Source organism: Cyclopterus lumpus, chromosome 15 (genome assembly GCF_009769545.1).
Source record: "Cyclopterus lumpus isolate fCycLum1 chromosome 15, fCycLum1.pri, whole genome shotgun sequence".
In the NCBI taxonomy this organism is placed as follows: domain Eukaryota; kingdom Metazoa; phylum Chordata; class Actinopteri; order Perciformes; family Cyclopteridae; genus Cyclopterus; species Cyclopterus lumpus.
In genome coordinates this window covers 5603645-5624585 of record NC_046980.1, presented here as the reverse complement: position 1 = coordinate 5624585, position 20941 = coordinate 5603645, and the positions used below count along the sequence as shown (strand labels likewise).

Below are 20941 nucleotides of genomic sequence, written 5' to 3'. Positions count from 1 at the left end.
GAGGAGGAAACGTACTCGGTCCTCTGTGGAGAGGAGGGAGAAGATGGAAGAGAAGCTAAAATAATAACTTTTAGTGGAGAACTATCTAACCCGTTATATCCTTTATGAAGGGAGGATTCATTGCAGGAATGTTGTATTAGACGGCATTCATTTTAGGTGGTTTTACTAACATTTTAATAATAACCGACACATTTCCTGTCAACTTCGCCTCATTGGTCCTTAAATACACATCCATAATATGGTCCTCCAGGCACATATTCAATCCAGTGAACTGAAGGAGTCTGATCTTTAAATCCTTTTCTCGATGATCATTTCGTGATTCGCCCTCGATAAATGTGTGTTGAATTCACGCTGATCTCAAATCAACATTTGGACTTTTCCACTTGACAACATTTTAAATGTTGATATTTATTACCGTTTCTATCGTATTTGCCCCTTTCCTCGACGCCTGGGACCATTTGGAGCTGATTAAGTGGAAAAATCTGGAGGTGATCATGTGCACTAATACCATTTGTGTTGTTTGTTTTGGTTTGTGTGTGTGTGTGTGTGTGTGTGTGTGTGTGTGTGTGTGTGTGTGTGTGTGTGTGTGTGTGTGTGTGTACTCAGTTTGTGTGGCATCATCCCAGGTCTGAGCAGTGTGCTGCTGCCTCGTATGAACCCGTTTGTCCTGATCAACATGGCGGGAGCTCTGTCGCTCTGCATCACCTACATGCTCATAGAAATCAAGTAAGAACTCTCTCTCTGTCTCTCTCTCTCTTTCTCTCTCTCTCTCTCTCTCTCTTTCTCTCTCTCTCTCTCGCTGGTAAATTCCCATATTCAGCAGAGATGGGACGGGAAACTTTTAAATTAATGGCCAGGGTGTAGCGACTTTAATCGTTAAGGATGACGAATGGATTCTGTTCAACATTCACACACTTCCACTCACTCCGATTATGGAAACCAATACAATATATTGACGACAAATGCGAAGGTACTTGTACTTTACTTGAGTGTTTACATTTTGTATAGCTTTTTACTTCTACTGTACATCTGAGAGGGACCCGTTGTACTTTTTACTACATTTGTCTGACAGCTTTAGTTACCTGACAGGTTAAAGTTCTTCATGTATCTCCAGACGTGTTGATTATGAATGGTTGTGATAAACTGAAGTTTACTTATGTAGTGAGGAAAATGTACTGCTCTCGTTTGAGAGAAACAGTCCTGTTAGTACTCTTTGCTCTCAAGTAAAAGCTGAGTTCTTCTCTCACAATGGTTTGCCAACATCTCGTCCAGTTAAATGTTGATGATGTCACATGATCTTCCTCTGCAGATCCATTTTGTCCAGTTGTCATGTTCCAAATTTCAAAATGCGGTGTTTTCCAATTTCTTCGGAGCATTTGAAGGATCATGTGATACGATCAAAAGCTTCCAGAACATCTGATGAAATTCTGAAAATGTTGTTTCTCAAAAATAAAAATGAGAAGTAGAATTTTTTTGGGGCGTCAAAGAAGAATGATCAAACCTTAAAGACCACAAACGGAGCCGGACCTCTTGTAGTCATGGACTATTTTTTAACATCCTCGTTATTATGAAATGCCCGAAAAATCTAGTAAGACTTAAAGATCTTTTTATTATATAAAAAATGTTAGCAAATGTTTTAAAATCTTTACAAAATATATTTAAAATCCTATTCATATAGTGTGTGTGTATATATATATATATATATATATATATATATATTTAAATATTTAATTTATGTCAAGTTATTGATGTGTGTGTGTGTGTGCGTGTGCGCTCAGTAATTACAATGCGGTGGACACGGCGTCGGCGATCGCCATCGCCCTCATGACCTTTGGCACCATGTATCCAATGAGCGTCTACAGCGGCAAAGTGCTGCTGCAGGTGAGGACAACAACGGCTCCTCTGGTCGTACATATTCACAGTTCCTCATCAGGAGGCGGGATTTTAACCTCTTTATTAACCGTCTCGTTCACAGACGACGCCGTCGAACGTCATCGGCCAGTTGGACAAACTGCTCAGAGAGGTGAGAGGATTGATTTCAGATTTATATAAGATCAATAAATCTGTTTTAATGCCTTTTTTTTCAGCTCAGTTTTGTGCAAAATCTTCAGGGAATATAAATCTTATCCTACGTCAGACTTCAAATTCTCCACACAGGATTGTACACCAAATGTGATTCAAATTAAAGATTTATTTTGACAGCGCGCTATGTTCATGAACTGTTGATTGTGATTGCTTGATTGCGCCTCCTTGTGTCCGATCAGGTGTCGACTCTGGAAGGAGTGCTGGAGGTCCGAAACGAGCACTTCTGGACTGTCGGCTTCGGATCGCTGGTAAGTTTCTCAGCCAAAGAACAAAAGACACAACAAGATAAATGGAAATTAAGCAAGTAATTTAAGTTAGATATTTGTGAACAAGGTCTTTCTAATTTACTGAAATTATGGAATTATTCATGAAATATAAATATATATATATATATTTATGCATGCACAATATATATATATATATATTTATGCATGCACAATATATATATATATATTTATGCATGCACAATATATATATATTTATGCATGCACAATATATATATATTTATGCATGCACAAAATATATATATATATATATTGTGCATGCATAAATATATTTATATTGTGCATGCATAAATATATTTATATTGTGCATGCATATATATATATATATATATATATATATATATATATATATATATATATATATATCTCTTGAATAAAGTTAATTAATAATTCCATAATTTCAGTAAATTAGAAAGACCTTGTTCGCAAATATCTAACATGCAGAGGATAGCACTGTCACCTCACAGCAAGAGGGGACCGGGGTTCGACCCCCGATCCCGTGCAGTCCTTCTGTGTGGAGTTTGCTCGTTCTCCCCGTGGCAGCGTGGGGTTCCCTCCGGGTTCTCCAGCTTCCTCCCACAGTCCAAAGACATGCAGCTCAGGTTAATGGCTGTCTCTAAATTGCCCGTAGTTGTGAGTGTGAGCGTGAGTGGTTGCCTGTCTCTCTCTGGGCCCCCGTGGTGAACTGGCGACCTGTCCAGGTGAACCCTCCAGAGCCCACGAGGCTCTCTGTCTCTCTCCATCTTCTCTCTCCCTCATTCATTCTCCGCTCTCCTGTTAGTTTTGTTCGCCCCTGTATTTGTTTCTAGATTTCTCTACCCCCCCCCCCCCCCCCCCCCCCTCCCCCTCCCCCTCCCACTTCGTCTCGTTCATCCCTCTCCGTCATTTGCCGTTTTCGAAATGACGATCTGCAGGGATTTGTTCACCCAGACGAAAAGAAGGAACAAGTCATTCATGCGGAGATATTCTCTTTCTTTCTCTTTTCCTTTTCTGTCTCTCTCTCTCTCTCTCTCTCTCTCTCGCTCTACTGTTGTTGTTGCTGTTGTCTCTGTTGAGTTGTCGTCGTTTGTGTTGTGCGTTGTTGTCGCGACGGCAAACAAGCCCAGCTGGCTTTTTGGGCAACTGAGGTTCTTGGAAACACACACACACACACACTTTCACCCTGTACATGCAGCACACGCCAAAGTCCGTCAACACACTCTGTTCTAAGAATCGAATGCAGATTATTGTAGCATAGGGATACAAGGATATAAATATTCTCAACACAAGGAGCACTTAAAAAGTGGAGATTGAGAGAGAGAGAGAGAGAGAGAGAGAGATCAGGGAGGGAGCCGGTGGGTTCGGCGGGGGAATCGAACCGGGGGTCATCGCAGTTGAGTGTTAAGCACCTTAACCATGAGGCCAGTGTCCGTCACAGGACGTCCCGTCCATGCGCTCAAAATGCGCTTTATTTTATCAGTGTTGTGTCTTTTAAGTAGTAAAACAGTTACAACCATAATGTTCTCACCCAAACTCCTTAGTGTGTGTGCGTGTGTGTGTGTGTGTGTGAGTGTGTGTCTGCCTGTGTGCCCGCGCAGGTAGTAGTAGTACCTCCTGCTTCCTACAGGTGGTGTCCTCTGTTTACAGCCTGATGCTTCATTTATTGTTGTTTTGTATTTATGTTATTGATGCTCCTGTTGTTGTTGTTACTGATGTTGCTGCAGTTACACAACTGTTGGTTGTTGGCCCATTGCTAACAGAGCATCTGTCCAAACTGATTTGACCCTCTGACTGCACTTCTGCCCCACGGGGGACTGTGTGTGTGTGTGATGGTGTGTGTGATGGTGTGTGTGATGGTGTGTGTGTGTGTTCTGTCCTTTCGAGGTCGGTATATTCCCGTGAGAACGTTAAAATTAGCAGGCCAGGACAAAATGAGGAACTCAGTTTTGCGTTTTTTAAGGTCAGATTTAGAAGTTAGAGGCTGAATGTTGAGGTGAGACGCTGTGATGAAGGTCACGGTGGTGATTATGTAACCAGCTGTGTTAAAAAAAACCTGCTTATGAATTATTTAAACTCAAATGTTCCCGACGTTTAAGGAAGTTACCCTGGAGCTCTTTATTTCAGCAACAATAATATTTAGATCTCGTTAAGCAAATATTTGTTGCGTCATCAAAGCTATTACTCAGATTTGATTGATTTTTAAATGTAATTCTTTCGGCCACATGTCGCACAGAGCTGCTTCTATTTAAATCAATCCATCTGTCTCCACAAGCTGCGTCACAACTCGTGTACTTTTACGCTTTTAAAGCCCCTTTTTTCATTTTTTTCCCCCCTGTATAAATACAGCGATTGTGTGTTGGGCCGATACACAGGTGAACTTCACTCAATACTGTACCTGAATGCGTCACCACGCAGGCTGTGTAGACGCTTATTACAGCTTTACTATATCTAGTGATGCATTCTGTTACTGAACGACTCTATAGGATTGATCCACAGCTGCAATACTTAATACTTATATTTTTGGGGGGGGGTTTTTTTGCTCAGGATTAAAACTCCTGAAAAACAATCATAGTTTTATTTAGTGTGCACAAGATGATAATTTGTCATATATGGTAAAAGACGTTATTTTTCATCTTCAATTTTCATATCAGAACAGACTCAGAAATGTGTCTGTAAACTGAAATCTCAGGTTTTTGAAAGCCACCTGGAAGGAGACTTTATTTCCATTTTAGTAAATAACTTTAACTATTGCTTTGGTACTTTAAATGTAAAAGCCCTTTTTTACTGATTTACCTTTCTCTGCCCCCCCCCCCCCCCCCCCCCACCTTCAGGCCGGCTCTGCACACGTCCGTATCCGCAGGGACGCCAACGAGCAGCTGGTTCTGGCTCACGTCACCAACCGGCTGCTGCCGCTCGTCTCCACGCTGACCGTCCAGATCTTTAAAGACGACTGGACCAGACCCCTCCTCACCGGGACCCTGTCCTCCTCCGCCTCCTCTGCTCCCGCCCTGGGTCCTGAAGGCTACGCCACCTTCCCCGCCTCCTCTGCACCTCCTCCGCTCTTGACCTCCGGAGGGGAGATGGACCCACTGACCTCCACGCCCTCCAAACCCAGCAGCCCTCCGCCGGAGTTCGCCTTCAACACGCCGGGGAGGAACGCGCAGCCCGTGGTCCTCCCCAACCCGGGTCACCACACCCACAGGCCCTACGGAGGCCTGGGACTCGCCTACGGAGCGCCCCCTTACACGGGGATGCCGAGTCAGGGTGTGGCGCGGCCCGGTGGCGCGCCGGGACTCGGGCCGCAGGGTCTCGGAGCAGGGTTTGGACTGCCTTCCTCTCAGAGCTACAGAACTTCCTTCGGAGGGGCGACGGCGCCGCCCCGGTTTGGAACCAGCAACCCTCTGGCCTCGCAGTCGCAGTACAGACAATACCGACCCTGATTTCGCCGCCTTGGAACTCTGCTTCAGACGCTTTCATTCACGATGGAGGTCAAGTTGGTCCTCAGCTCAGATATTTACATCTGATGAGATTTATATTCCGGTCCCGGCTGGACGCGACAGCATTTACTCCCAGTGTGACAACAGGATGGTAACTTTAGATTCCAGTAGTGTGAGCCTCCCCTGACTCTAGAGAGGCGGCGAGTATGTTGTGGTATTTATTTCGGGGACCAAAAGGATGACTGTGGTTGGATCTGGTATGTTTGAGTCTGTTTTGTTTTTTTTTGTTTTTTTTTATTGTCGTGAAACGTCCTCGACGTGAGGCCGACGGTCGGTTATTCTCTTAACGCTGAGAGGAAACTTTTTAGCGGCGACATCGTCAAACAACATTTCTGGTGGAAGTTAATAAAGTGTTCAATCAAATAAAAATCCAGTTTTACATTTATTTTACTTATTTTTTTTGGCATTTAAAGGAGGTCAGAGGTCACAGAAAAAGAATTGCTCGTCAAAATTGAGGGAGATTTAGAAAATAAGACAGAATTATCAATAAGACAGATATTTATGGTTTAACAATTCAAGTTAATCTTCTCAAGCTTTTGAGATGGTGTCGAGTGTATTTCCTTCTCATATTTTCAATGTCACCGTTTTGACTGCAGAGCTGCTGCTGAAGACACACACGAGTGAAACATGAACACAACCAGAATCCTGCATGCAGAAAACTCAAAATCAAAATCATATAATTTGCGGATTTATTTTGTATTAAAATATGAATTATTTGGTGTTTAGAAAACTTCCTAAATCGTACGACCAACATTCCTAAACGAGATGTTTCTTTTCTTCTTCTTTTTTTTTTGTATTAAATTTTTGCATGAAACATTTTTTAATATGACTCAAAATTGTAAAAAAAAACAACAAAAAAACATTTTCTCTTAACTATCCCCCAGAGAAGTGAATGTTCTCTTAAAAACAAACATGACCACGTTTTCCCGCACGTGGGTAGAAAGCGGCTCTGCAGACGACGTTCTCATCTTCAGACTTCTTTTGTTTTGTATTATTCCTCCAGACATAATTAAATCTTTTCACCTCCTCGAATTGAATTTGGAGGAATGTGAAGAAAAGTTGGATTACAGTGAATCTGTTTTATTAAGTCATTAAACATGGAGCCTTTTCCTGAGGAGGACCACTTCATGTGCTCTACTGGGAGTGTATTCTGGACTGGGATGTTGATGGGATGAAACACTTTCTTTTTTGTTTATGTTTGTACCCTGAATTCAAGTTGGGTGTCAAACGGTTATTCCTCGTTATCCATTTTTTTACAGGTTTCTGCTGTCTTTTCTCACATTCGGGTGGGAAAAAAAAACACAAAATATGTTGAATTGTTACATCAGAGCTGAGAAATCACAGTTATGGATCAATACTATTATGCTTTTTCACAGCAGTTACGAGTCGGAGAGATGTTCTTTAGATATATAGAATAAATAAAGAACAGAAAGCTCTAATGGCTCTCAATTCCATGTATTTAGATTTTTCTTTGTTAAAAACAGCTCATAATAGTGTTTTTTTCTCTCTTTTCTGCTGAATAAAAGGTAAATCATCCTTAAATCTGCAGCCTGATGTTACAAAAAGAAATGTTCTTGTTTTGTATGTTTGTTTTCTAAGATGAATTTCGTGAAAAACACAACGTTTAATTGTTTACAGTAAATGTTACTGTGTTGAGTTTTCTAAATTTGTAAAAAAAAAAATAATCTTTTTTTAATCTAATTTGTTAGCTGTTGATTTTTGTCGACATTTCCAACTACTTTTTATTCGGGGACTTTGTTGAATGTGGTCAAACGTGTGCAGCTGTAACCAAAGCCAGCCGTGATGTCACCTGGAGTACACCTGTACATCACATCGAGGTGAGAAGCACAAACGAGACCTTCAGGGAGTGTTAAATTACTCGGGGAAAGAGAAACTCTGGTACATTTAGACTTTATTGAGCTTTCAGAGTAGATCTCTCGCTGATAAATAAAGTTAAATTAGAAAGGGGGAGATATTGAAACGCATTCTGTACAAACCAGTGTTAATATTGAAGTGCCTGCAGTCGCCTCTCTGCAATCCATTTGCTTCTTCAGGCGTCACTGATCTGCGTTGGTGTGCGATGAGTCTCTCGGCTCCTGCAGCGTCTCCCTCGCTCCCTCAAGGCATCATGGGAAAACCTCTTCACCTCGGCGTATCCCGGCGTGACCTTCCGACCTCACGGCCTCGGCTGTAAAGATGAAACTCCACAGCTGATGAGCCAGTAAGTACATCAACTCGAGGTTCAGTGTGAGCCTGTTGAATACGGGGAACTGTAACTGGGAGAGTTATTTCCTGTTTCCTGTGGAAAATACCAGCGAATAGCGTTTGACGCCTTCAACTAACTTTAATGCCTCCACTGAAAACGTCAAGATTGCATAAATATTCCAGCTAAACATCCAAGAAGAATTTTTATTACATTTTTATACAATAATAACACATTCCCACGTAATGACACAGAAAATATACTGTAAAAGAGAATTAAAATGAGGAATCGTTCTAAGGTAGTACCACAACATATTTTGCATATGAAAGAAACCCTTTTAAATGATGATAAATGACATTTTATGGTGAATTAGCTACTCTTTTTGCTCTTTGTTTGGTCTCCACCAACTCTTGTCTCTTTAGCAACAGATAAACTATGAGCTGAAACTCGATGTAAAGCTCCATAACGCAGAGACACCGGGAAGGAATCGTCCCGTTGAGCTCACTTTGTCGCCTCCTTTTTTTTGGGGGGCAACAAACACCAACAGACGTTCTGTCTGTTGCTTTCACTTCCAGCCACACGCTGCACCGCTTGCATAATAATGTATGACACACTTTAGCAACTTTGCCGTGTCTGGTCATTATTTTGTCCCCTGCAATCATGTTAGCCCTTTTGGCCCCCACGCAGTCCGCATCCTCATCGGCACAGAAAACATTCAAATGAATGGGCGGGGGGTGGGGGGGGGGGGGGGGGGGGGCGCCATGTGAGGCTGAGTTGGGGAGACAGCTTTAAGTCCAGCAGAGTCGCAACGTGTTAGGGGGCCAATAGACTCCTGACCCCGTTACTGAAGGACCCGCCTGGTCTCCAAAAACTCTAATAGGCCCAAGTTCCCCCGTTTCTTCCGGACCAGTACTCATTGATCACTGGGTTTGTTTAAAATCTTACGCGGGGGGGGGGGGGGGGGGGGGGGGAAGAAGATGAGGTCGCATTGTTCTCGCCGAGGGAAGCGCTCTGTTTTCCCAGGAGTTTAGTCTGTTTAACAAGCGGGATGCTCGTGGGCTTCGCTCCAAAATGTGATGAGGCGACCGCGGACCGCGTCGCACATTACTGGATGCTTCGCTGTGGATTCACACTTGAACTCCCTTTCGTCGAGATGAAATTGAAAGCCGCCCTTTTAGAAGTTGCATTGTTATAACACAAATATGTCAAATGCATTTTTCTTCATAAAACGTTCGCTAACATTGGTCAAATTCTTATTTGAACGTGTTTGTATCTGTGTTTGCTTTGCGGGCAAAACACTTGAACCGGACTCGACCGCAAAAGCAGCCAATCAAACGCATGCCGGCGTGCATTCCTGCTCCATTTGTAACCCGCGAGAAGTATTTCTGATGTTTATCTCGCCATCGTTGTCCTTTTTAAAAGAACTTCCAGGTCTTTGAGGGTTATCGACTCCGGTGCGGCATGTTGGCGTCTGATAAACCTTCAAACTCACACAGATCTTCTGGACTTCCTCGTCGTGGATTTCACGTCTTTTTTGGCCGAGTCGTTCATTCCTAACCGTCGTTTACAGCCATTAACACATTTTCAGACTCATTAAATGCCGACAGCTATTTTTTTAAATGAATGTTTTTGAATGAACGAGTAGCAAATGTGCATTGCTCATATTTCCCTCAACACACACACACACACACACACACAGCCACCCCAACCAGCAGCTTCCCATCATTCATCCTGAAACCTGTTTAAGTGCCTCGTCTGAAGAATTTCATTTCCTCTTCCAAAAGAGGATAATCCGTCCTCTGTTTTTGTTCCGTGGCTTTTGGAAGAGATTTTGAACAAACAATCAAAGAAGTACTTTGCCCTCGGAGCTTAGCGTGGCTTCTGCTCCCCGAGCGTTGAGTGCGCTCGGCCCGGCCCTAAGCCTCTGGAAAGGTCCCCTAGCATTTTGAAGTTCAGAGCCGTGGCGTTTGTATTAGTGTTGACTTCACATGCTTGTTACAAAACAAATGGGGTAGAGCCTTTGTAATCTGTGATGAAAATCCCCGAAAATGAATGAGATCTGCGCCGCGGCTTTCTGGGTCAGACCGACACAGCCGGTTCTCTCCGCTGAGGTCGGGGTCGCCTGTGTGTGTGTGTGTGTGTGTGTGTGTGTGTGTGTGTTTTTTGTTGTATTGTATTCACAAAAAATACAAGCATTTCGTATTTGCGTGTTTTGTTTTAAGTCTCTCTCTGAAACCTTTTTCGGGGGCAAGTTTTATAAGCGAACGGCAGTCAGAGAGGCCAGTGAGGTCTTCATTGGCACGTGGTCAACAATCGTTTGTGAATTCGAATAGTGTTCGGGCTCCTTCAAGCAGCTCAGACAAATATGTATGTAAAGGTCGTGATATAATGAAAATCATGTCGGGTCCAAAAAAAAAAAAAAAAATGTTTTAAATCTGACAGACGACGACGATGCAGCATGGGATTAGTGTGTAAACGTACATTTTAAATACATATAAATCCTGGTAAGTGAGCAGGTGGAGCCAGTGTAGTATGAATACGTATTGGTACCAGTAAGTATAATATCCATACGGTAGTTGTACATTTGAAAAGTGTTTGCGTTTAAAAAAAAAAACACCTCCGCCCTGAATAAGTATTTTTAATGATCTACACCTGTCGAGTCCATCTTTGTCCAAAATCCTGGAAGCAGCTCCGGACTGTGCCGTTTTTTTATTTCAAGGAGAACCAGTTGCCGTCCTCCTCCTCCTCCTCCTCCTCCTCCTCCTCCTCCTCTTCCATCTTTCGTCTTCCTACCTCCGCTCTTATCTGTTTTGACTCGACCTGTCAGCCGTCTCAAAACAACCCATGAGGCCCGGCGGCGAGCTGCTTCTGCTGAAGGAACACGGGTTCTTCAAGGATCCTCTGGTCTGGTGTTCTGCGTCAGATGGAACCGTTGCAAGCTTTGATGTCAGGGCCACCCTTTTGCTTTCCTAAATCAAATCAAATCAGCTCTTCGGCATTACAGTCGGACACAGCAAAGCAGACTGGCAGAAGCAGGAATTCTATGTATGCCATGAATACATAAAGAAACAAGTCATATACAGTGCACGTAATGACATTACTTTAAAAGAGTAATACTTGTAAATGTAGTAATCAAAAAAAGAAAGTTGAATGTGTACTGTATTCTATTATTGATTTTAGACCATTAGACTAAAACTCACAACTCTACAAACAAACAGCATCTGTCATTGTAACTAATATTCACACTAACATCGTACTGTGATACTAATAATGATATTAAAGCCAGATGTATTTTATATTGTTATACACCGATTTAAGATGATTTATTTGTTCCTCAAACTGTTTCTGCTGCTTTTTGGCTTTGTCTCTGGTCTAACGGTCATATTAAAGTTCAAATATGTGCTTCCGCTGGGTATTTTGAAAGAACAAGATTGTTATGCAGCTTAGTGTTTGTGGTTCGTTGTTGGCCGACGAGAGGTTTGCACTTCTTCTGGGAATCACTGAGGCTCAACAGGTCTTAAATATGTACACACAGAAAAGGATTATGTGTGAAAACAGGAAAAGTGCACTCAGTAGAGTGCAGATCTCCTCCAGATGTGTTTGCAGCTACCGTCACTGTTATTTTTGATTGAGTGAATACAAACGACAATTATCTAACTCCCCGCACACGTGCCCAGACGTGTGTTTCGCTTGCACGTCGGATATGCTCTCATTTTAATCTTTGCAGATAATTTAAGTCGTCTAGGCTCCGACTCGAGGGCGTAGCTGTGACCTGAAGCGTTTCTTTAGGCTTGTATACGTGAGGTTGATGCCCAATATCAGGCACCAGATAACTCTGGCTCTCTGGCAGTCTGCAGCCAGTGTGTGTGTGTGTGGTTACGTTAGCTGTTAGCTGCTAGCCATTAGCTGATAGTTGGTAGCTGCTATCTGTTAGCTGCTATCCGTTAGCTGATAGCCGTTAACTCATAGTTGATAGCTGCTAGCCGTTTGCTCATTGTTGATAGCTGCTATCCGTTAGCAGCTAGCTGATAGCTGATAGCCGTTAGCACAGCCCATAACAATGCGATATGCTCAGCTGTGTTATCCCTTGCGGCCCCAACCAGTTGTTGATCCATTACCCTACCAGCCAGTTGTGAGTAGTGAGGATATGTATGAAAATATGTTCTCATAAAATGGGTTTTCAAAAAGTGTGAATCACTGCAACCACAAGAGGTCCCTGAGCACATAAGTGAGCACAAAACATATCAGGCGTAAGGAAGGGTTCTCACACACACACACACACACACACACACACACACAGCCAAACACATTATCTCCTGGCTGAGATCACGATGATGAATAAATGTGGTGCTGGTGCAGCACTGTTAGTGAGGTCACAGTGTCGCGAAGCCGCGGCTGTGCTAATTGGGGCAGAAAACTGAGGAGGCGTGGCCTGTGACATCACTGACACCTGGCTCCTCCAGAGGACTCAGAGAGGAAATCTCATAAATTATAATGTACGTGTTTTATTCCACCCTCATCCATAGGAAACAGTGGCGTTAGCCAGAAGGAAATCACTGTGATAGCCGGCTGTGTGTGTGTGTGTGTGCGTGTGTGTGTGTGTGGGGGGGGGGGGGGGGGGGGATGTTGTGTAACGCTGGCAGTGAACACTGTGTTCAGACAGTTGGGATCACTGCATCTGTTTACAGCGACCTGCAGATTAGATCAGACCTCACACTTCAAATAGAGACTAATCCAACAGACACACACACACACATACTGAGTCCTGCGGGAACATTAAAGTCAACGACATAATCCACGGAGTTCAAATGGAAACACTTTCAGAGTCAGAGTTGTAATCATGGAGATGGTGTGTGTGTCTAGCATCCTACCAACACACATGCGCACACATACACACACACACACACACACACACGCGCGCACACACTCCCCCTCAGTCCCAGTTTCTTTGTTCTCATTGGTTTACTTGTGCTTCTCGCTCTGCTGGAAAAGAGAGACAATCGGTCAAGTGGAGTTTAACAGAGGTGGAAAGCAACATGAAAAGTACATTTATTCAAGTACAACTTGTATTTTTGTATTTCTTCTATTTCATAAAACGTTATACTTCTACTCTACTTCTCAGAGGGAAATGACATGTTATTTGTCTGATAATGATTGCAGATGACACAACCCTAGTTCTCTCTCGTTCACATTTCTAGTCACTGATTATGGAAGCTAGTGCAGGTTTAAATGCCAATTCTACATAGTTCAGATTAAATAAACCATCTTTGATAGTTTGAATATGTGTATTTACGCGATGCTTTCAGGTGATGGTAATAATCCGGAACATTTCAAAACCTACTTTAAAGCAAACTCGCAGGTTCATTCTTACTCAATTCACATCTTCATCCTCCTAAATGACTAACTATATCAGAGGTCAAAGGTCACAGACAGGGTCTAACATCAAACTCGGATGAGGTGATGATGATGATGATGAGGTGCAGTGTTCCTGCTGCAGCAGCAGGGCGGCGCCGCCGAGCTGAACCTGAACTTGCCTGAGTTTGACGTTGATGCTGTTTGACGTGTCGCCGCCTCCTCGTTCACCCACAGTCAAGCACAGAGTGCTTCACTCTCATTAACAATGCATAGTGTGTGTCTGTGTGTGTGTGTTTAAAAGATTATTGTATGTGCTGATTGTTTTATATGTTGAATTAATGATTAAATTACTCATAGTGAGTTGTATTCAAATGTTAAACATGATACGTTGCTCTGTTTCATGCGATTAACTGGTGGATTGTATTGCAACAATGCATCATGGGAGAAAAGATAGTACATCTCTTGATTTGAGTGCGCTCCAAAATTGAGTTTGTTGACGCACTGAAGTCAAGTGAAAGTCAATAACTGGTTAAGTTTCCAATGTGATTCAGCCGCATGTGTGTGTGTGTGTGTGTGTGTGTGTGTTGGCAAACATCGTTCCAATTAACACTAGGTGATGTATCGACTGTGGGTGGACGGACGCACAGATGGGTTGGTTGGTTTAGCAGGAACACTCTGAGGGCAGCAGGGTTAGCTGTGTTTCCATACAACAGCAAACTGCCAGAGGGCCGATGGGGGGAGGGGGGGGGGGATGGGATGGAGAGAGAGAAAGAGAGAGAGAACGAGAGAGAGAGAGAACGAGAGAGAGAACATGTGACCTGAATATTGCTGGTTTTAAAGGTCGGGACGCGTGTTTTGGAAATGTTGGAGGCAAAATGATGATACGTGCATAACAGATTGTTGCAGAGAAAGCAAATATGTATCTCAGTGTTCTTTTAAGCTGGGAACAGAGAGAGATTATAACAACGACGGATTGAGTGTGAATCCAAACATCTAGTCGTTAAAGACTTTGAAGTGTGTTTCCAGATATCGTGGAGTTCACATGTTTTTAAAAATGTCTCCCGAGGGAGCGGTATGAATTCTGATGAATACATATAGAAGTATTGTCATTTGAGTCCAGTTGCATTGTGGGTAATCTAGGTGCCAGGAAGAAGAGCGTTGTGTGTCATACGATTTCGCTATCTTTGTTTTAAACATTGTGAATGGGCAGTGTGATGATGATTATTACTGGATGGTCTGCGTTGGTGAGAGAGCCCGGAAGACGTTTTTTCTTTTTTTCTTTTTTAAATGTTTTGTTTTTCTTCTTTTGGGAAGCGATTTTGTTGTTTTTTTCGGACCGAAAGGGATTGTGCTGAATGACTTGTGTTGACAGCAGGAATCTGGAGGTGAGCGTTTGTGAACTGCCACGGACGAACGGCGTGGAAGAAATTGTCATTTTTGTGTCTCTAAATGTCCCTCTGGGGATCCGGTGTGTACTCCCTGGTTAACGTCATGTCTCTGTTAGTTGTGAATGTTGTTGTCGTGCTGAACAATCAAACTCTCAATTATAATATTATTATTATTATTATTATTATTATTAATATTATTGGGGATTTAGTCAAAAATTAAAAAAAAATTAAATGCAAAATAATCTACATCTGCTTGTAGATCTGTGATTGGCTGAGAGACACAGAGAGATAAAATAAGACGTTCACCCCCTCATTTAAAACTACTAATAGACACCCACACAGCTGCACAGATACTCTTGACTTGGCTGGTGTGTGTGTGTGTGTGTGTGTGTGTGTGTGTGTGTGTGTGTGTGTGTGTGTGTGTGTGTGTGTGTGTGTGTGTGTGTGTGTGTGTGTGTGTGTGTGTGTGTGTGTGTGTGTGTGCGCACACGTACGTACGCACGCACGTACGCACGTATATTTGATGCTGATTTGGAGTGACAGGCAGGTCTCCAGGTCACTCACAAAACACAACACAACACACACACACAAACGTGTTCACACACAAACTTATCTCAGATCAATATTTTATGAAGTTTAAGTACACTTAAATATTTACTTTTCACGTCTGATACACACAATAACGTTTCTGTAAAACTTTTACTCTAAATCGGAATTGTGTAAGTGGAATTTTAGTTATCACAGTCGTATTTCATAATTTGTAATTTTGCAATTTACTTCATATATTTACATATTTATAAGTACATTTCTTTCCTGCACAGAAATATGACACAATATAACAAATGGATGTAAGAAATGATCAAGTTGAACTCTTATAACTTGTGTAAAACTAAACTTTTCACAAATGTTCCTCCTTATTTTAACTCAAAATCACAGCAATAAGTACAACTGCTACCTCTGAAGTCTTCTGTATTGTTTCATTATTAAAACATACGATTAGATTAAGTTATTTAGTATTTTCTCCCCCAAACTTAATTTACTGGCAAGTTTTAAAACCAGACGATAAGACGAAATGTAACGACGTAAAAAATTCAAATAAATGAATTGAAGTTGAACTTTTTTTCAGTGGCTCCTCAAAAGTTTCCCAGGGAGGAAAATCCTGAATATTGATTCTTTTTAATCAATAATTTGAAAAGTAGAATATTGTAAAATTACTTGATGGTTTATCATAATAAAATTATTCTTGCTCAGACTCCTGAGAGTCATTAAGACATTCCTCTCCATGCTGAAGCACTCACCCTTGGGCCTCTTTCTTTCTCTCTTTTTGTGTGTGTGTGTGTGTGTGTGTGTGTGTGTGTGTGTGTGTGTGTGTGTGTGTGTGTGTGTGTGTGTGTGTGTGTGTGTGTGTGTGTGTGTGTGTGTGTGTGTGTGTGTGTGTGTGTGTGTGTGTGTGTGTGTGTGTGTGTGTGTGTGTGTGTGTGAGCCACAGGGCAGTGTGTCTGTGGTTGGGCTTCCTCGCCATGTGTCTTCAGTCCGTCGTGGTGGAGCAGCAGCAGCAGCACGCTGGAGGAAATGCTGCCATCGAATCGTCTGATTGACATGAGCTTCACCGGTGAGGAGCTCCACTCTGATTGGTCGTCCGACAGGAAACGGAAAAAGAAATCAGAGCCAGAGGATGAAGATGCAGCTTTTAACTCTGGGGTAAGACGCAAGTTCATACGAGACAAGTTCTTCAATCAGTATGCACACTAAAGAATGTTTGATACTCGAGTGTGCTGGTGATGTACACTACTGTCCCATAATGCAATGCACAAGAGAGTGTGGGCGGAGCTTACAGCGGGGCACAAATTAAGATACATTGCAAACAGTTAGAGAAGAACGTAACAAAAATAACCATAAGATACGCGGTTTGTTTTTATTAACTTTAATTATTTTTGCATTTTTGCATTTTGATCGTTTTTTTTTCTCTAATGTTGTACGTCTTGCATCATATCTTGTTAGTATACAAATTGTATTTCTTGTACACTATGAAAATGTGAATTTAATACTTACTGGACTTAAGTTACACTATGCTTTACATTTAAATTAAACATTTTAGCACAAAAGAGAAGAAAAAAAATGGGCCACAAAAAAAGGTAAAATACAATTAATTAAACATAAGGAAACAAATTAAAGTAATATTAAAATATATATATTTTTAAGGTTTAAAAGCTACAAAGTTTTTGAGTTGCTGGGCCTGCAGGAGGGAAGGCGGGCACGGGGGAACCAGAACCACGACTGCTCAGAAACAATACCCCCTTTTGTCCACAAGGACCGCCAAAACCAACACAAAATGAAAGTTCCTTGTTGTCACTTTGAGTAAAAGAATGTGAATATATTCAAGAAAATGTCCCCAAAGTATTAAAAGTAGAACCTCTTTATAATATATCTACTGTAGCTGTTAAAGTATTATATATTGTATATTAAGATTATGAAAACTCATGCATTAATGTAAAAGCAGGATTTTTACGGTTGGATTTAAACCAAAAAAGTCACTCGACTAATTGATTAATGGACTAATCGTTTCAACTCTACTTTATATCTATAAACTGCTCGGTAGTTTATTTATATCAAAACATTTAACAGTTAAGTACCGTCAGATTTCTGCTGAAGTACAGTATAGTCTTGTTACTTTCCACAATGGCATTTTACTGTCATGGTTTATTTATATTGAAGGTTACGATTAATAGTTTTTGACTGCAATACTGGAGGAGGGATAATACACTACTGTGTGTGTGCGTGCGTGTGCGTGTGTGTGTGTTTTAAGTCATCACCTCTCTATGGGAGTTCAGAGATTAACTTCACAATGACCCTCCACGTTTGACCAGTGAGGTGTTTAAGTATGTAGGGATGTCCTGATAATACTGTGTGTGTGTGTGTGTGTGTGTGTGTGTGTGTGTGTGTGTGTGTGTGTTTAATGCAATATACTACCTACCGTCAATGGATAACCACTCAGCGACACAAAGCATGTCATTAAAGGGTCACTCCGTGGTTTAGTTGTGTTGAGGGACTCACGAGAGATTAAAAAAACGCCATAATCAAAATTAAAGGTCCAGATGTCCTGACTTTTAATTTCGAGTGCAGATAAAGCTAAAACCACTGGATCCGACATTTCCTATAATTCAACTTCCACCTCGTAACACAGACCCACCCCAGTCTTCTTTGAAAGGACTTCAAGTTAATCACTTGACATGAGCAGAAAGCCCGTTACACTTCCTCTTTTCATGGACATGTGACATCGAGAAGATCACGAGCTGAACGTTAACTAATTGTTCAATATTTAGGTAAAAGCTTCCAAAAAGATATATCAATATATATTTATATATATTGGGGTAATTTAACTTTTCATTTTCATCATTATAACTAACGGTGACCAACAATATGTAAATCTGGAAAAGTTCTGTGTGCATTCAATCTATTGGACCGTAATTGACGAGACATTTTAAAGGGGAAAAAATGTTGTCTTTATATTTAGTAATTACAGACGTTTCTATCACATTTATTTGGATTATAAATTTCACTGCTTGATTAAAAAAATATGCTGATGATGACTAAATGAAAATGATTGATATTGAATGACAATAATAAAATATTTCCACTATTTGATCATGTTTAAGTAATAAAAAACAATGTTTATTGTGTTTAAATAATAATTCATGCAATAGACGCCTCAAATCTTTACATTACAGAGGCTAAAAACAGCATTTAAATGTTTTTTTTAAATGATGGTATGTGAATCTTTGTTTATGGACTGATCTGTGAGTGTGAATAATTCAGTCTGGGCTCCATCAGAGGGCAGTAGAGTTCCTAGTGGATTGTCTGAGGGTCCAAAAAGTGCACAGCATCCTCTCTGCGTGTCCCTCAGACAAATTGCATTACAATCAATAACGCAACAAATATTTCACATTTCACATTTTCAAAAGTCGCCCGAAAAAAGCGAAATGAAAACATGAAATCCATCTTGAGGTCGTTGAGAAAAACAGTTTTCAGTTATAACAAGATTAGAGAAGCTGCTGCCGTCGAATCAACATATAGTTATGTGTTTTATTGCTTTAGCCTCGACCGGGAGGTCACACACACACACACACACACACACACACACACACACTACCTCGTCTAGGTGTAAATTTCATTTTCTGGGACCCTGTAGAATTGGATGGTGTTTGCGTTCCTGGATTACATGCGTAAAGTCAGGATTAAATCTGCACATTTAAACACCCTGCATGTACAAATTACAGTCGCTAGATCGGTCATACGTGTGATCCCAGAATCCTTTGCTGCGTCCTGCAGTCGGCTGATAGGTGTCACCACCTGATTGGCAGGTGGTTTTCCAGGAAGTCCAGTGCAGAGCCACAGCTGATTGTGCAGCTTTAATCCTGATAGAGGCTGACACAGAGGTTTATACACATTCAGCTCAGCGATCTGATTGGTCAAACCCAGCTTTGTAAAACATGGCGAAAAGTCTCGTTAAGCTAATTATTTCCGATCTAACCCGGAAATGTGTGTTGTTTTCCTATTTCACCGTCGAATCGTTTTATTTGTACTTTGTACATTTTCTACGCACACTGTGTGACGTCTGTTTGTCTCAAAGGCTCGTCAGGATATTACTATGTTTTATTACGTGACTTGAAATTGAAAAAGGATTTATGCCACCTGTCATCTCGCCTCTCACCTCCTGTGTTGTGCAAATATAGACGCACATAAAACGTTGTTCGCTCAAAGCAAACACGTTTTTTTTTTTTTTTTTACCACCCCAAACAATAATTTTACTGCATGTATTATTCAGCAAAACGTTTCTCTGTTTACACACCGGATTGTGTATTTTATTTATTCATAATTTGCAACAGAATCCAGGAGTTTGAACGTCGCCTTCTTTAACCAAACATTATTCTGAGGCTTGTTTGTTTCCTCTGATGCTTTGCGGAGCTCTGTCGCTGTATTTTTAATAAAAATATGACTTCGCCAATATCTGATTATAGCAGGAATCAAGGAAAAGCTAAATAATTTGTTGTTTAGATTTTCCTGTGACGCCTAAAATAGCTAAACAAGAAATAAATAACATCTCTGATTATTTAGTTTATTCCGTATACATGCTGCGTGTATGAAATATACATATATTATATTTCTTTAAAGCAAAAGTAAATACATACAATGAATAAATACATAAAACAATAAAGGGGTGCGTGTATTATATTAAATAAAAGGGTGAGTCTAACCGTATCTATATGTAACATATTTCCAATAATTATGAAGCTTCGTTGTATTAAGCAAAACTAATTATTATATAAAATCTAAATGGTTGCGGTTTTCTTTAAATGTAATTGTAATTGTTATTGTAATAATGTTATACTACATTTTTCTTCGCCTGCTTTTGGTTTATAAAAAAAAGAGCAAAATACACAGCTGTTACGAGAAAGCCGTGAATTCCATTTTTCTTATATTTAATTTAAATTAGGAAGAACATTTTATTTTTTAAATTTCGACTGAAAATTTCAAATGTAAAATGTTGAAGTAGAGAACAAAATTAAAATATAGCGTATTCATCGAATATCATTTTTGAAGTGCCAAAACTAAACTAAAATTTCAGTGATATTTTCCTCTTATTTCATTCATTTCTGTTTGCCAAACTCTCATTTACATATGCACAGTAATTAAACAATACAATATAAATCACTTGAAATTAAATGTTTTATGTTTTATCTTTAGATTTAAGAATTAGATCCCCTTCGACGCCAAACACTGATTCATTAAAGTGCAGCAGTGATCAGAGTGATGATGTAAATATGTGCGTGGGGAAATATAATTAGTGCGATAAGTTCACATTATAATAATAATTAATCAGTTTGCCGGGCTGTACACGGTTCCTGCTGGTTTTCATTAGCTGTGGACATATTCAGCTGAGATTGTTCTCCCTTTTTTGTCAAGTTTCAGGATATTTCAAGAACAAAATGAAGAATAATCACTGCACAACAATTTTTTTTAAATGACATTTGATTTGTTACTTACAGTTACTGGTGAAACAATCTCACCCCACTGGAAGATTTGTGCACTTGTTTTATGATTTCTGAGAAACAGACAAGATTCCGACAGATCATTTTTTTACCCTTTTTT

The 20941-nt window shown here is 40.8% G+C and overlaps 1 protein-coding gene across 1 annotated transcript in view; it reads left to right on the top strand.

Annotated features, from left to right (window-relative positions):
- The window catches only part of slc30a6 (solute carrier family 30 member 6), a 45185-nt gene extending 38955 nt beyond the window's left edge, over positions 1-6230 (top strand). The window contains 5 exon segments of the mRNA XM_034551923.1: positions 607-726; positions 1779-1881; positions 1976-2023; positions 2265-2333; positions 5180-6230. Coding sequence (XP_034407814.1) covers positions 607-726; positions 1779-1881; positions 1976-2023; positions 2265-2333; positions 5180-5788 — 949 coding nt within the window. The 3' untranslated portion in view covers positions 5789-6230.
- Positions 6231-20941: the final 14711 nt, after the last annotated feature.